The sequence below is a fragment of the Kryptolebias marmoratus genome, linkage group LG19 (genome assembly GCF_001649575.2).
Source record: "Kryptolebias marmoratus isolate JLee-2015 linkage group LG19, ASM164957v2, whole genome shotgun sequence".
Lineage (NCBI taxonomy): Eukaryota > Metazoa > Chordata > Actinopteri > Cyprinodontiformes > Rivulidae > Kryptolebias > Kryptolebias marmoratus.
In genome coordinates, this window is record NC_051448.1 from 425,010 (window position 1) to 426,123 (window position 1,114).

At 42.6% G+C, this 1,114-nt stretch overlaps 1 protein-coding gene across 1 annotated transcript in view; it reads right to left on the reverse strand.

Annotated features, from left to right (window-relative positions):
* Positions 1 to 1,114, reverse strand: part of col12a1b (collagen, type XII, alpha 1b) — a 75,170-nt gene that overhangs the window by 47,611 nt on the left and 26,445 nt on the right. The window contains 1 exon segment of the mRNA XM_037981692.1: positions 648 to 875. Within this exon segment, the coding sequence (XP_037837620.1) occupies positions 648 to 875 (228 nt within the window).

Here is a 1,114-nt window from a genome sequence, read left to right on the forward strand (position 1 = left end):
GACCCGTTACAGACCTGTTACTGACCCGTTACTGACCCGTTACTGACCTGTTACTGACCCGTTACAGACCCGTTACAGACCCGTTACTGACCCGTTACTGACCCGTTACGGACCTGTTACAGACCTGTTACTGACCCGTTACTGACCCGTTAATAACAACAGGTCATTAATCTGTTATTAACAGGTCATTAACCTGTTAATAACAGGTCAATGACTTGTTACTAACAACAGGTCTTTAACCTGTTAATAACAACAGGTCTTTAACCTGTTATTACCAGGTCATTAACCTGTTAATAACAGGTCATTAACCTGTTAATAACAGGTCAATGACTTGTTACTAACCTGTTAATAACAGGTCAATGACTTGTTACTAACAGGTCAATGACTTGTTACTAACAACAGGTCTTTAACCTGTTATTACCAGGTCATTAACCTGTTAATGACAGGTCATTACCTTTTAAAAACAGGTCAATGAGCTGTTACTAACCTGTTAATAACAACAGATCTTTAACCTGTTAATAATGTCTGATTAAACCCAACAGAAACATTCAGCCTGTCTGTCTGCCTGTCCCCCTGTCTGTTTGTAATGATGAAGTGTTCAGGTTCTCCTCCATCATCAGGTTCTCCTCCAGAACAGACGTTCTCACCTCCTTCGCCTCTCCGTCTTCATGCTTGTAGGTGATGATGTATCGGCGGACGGCTCCGGGAGCGGCGTCCCAGTTGAGCGTCATGGCGCTGTGGGTCACGTCTGTGATGGTCAGGGCTCCGCCGGGCAGCATGGGCACTGAGGGAGGACGGAGAAACGATCCGTTAAAGCTGAACCTAAGAGGAGCCGGCGGAGGCTTTTTATGAGCTGCTGGGCAGCTGTTTTCTATCTGTAAATCTGCTATCAAAGTAATAAATTCCAGGATGCTCAGAAAAACAACTGATTTAAGCTTTGAAAGCCAAAACTAAAAGAAAAAACAAATAAATCATAAAAATCAATGAAGCAGAGCTCCTCTGAGACAGAATAAATCACATTAGTTGGAATAAAGCTTTAATGTGATCATTGTGAGGGATTTTAAAGTTGTTTTTGTGTATTTGCACCAACTAGTCAGACAGAGAGTGGAACCCA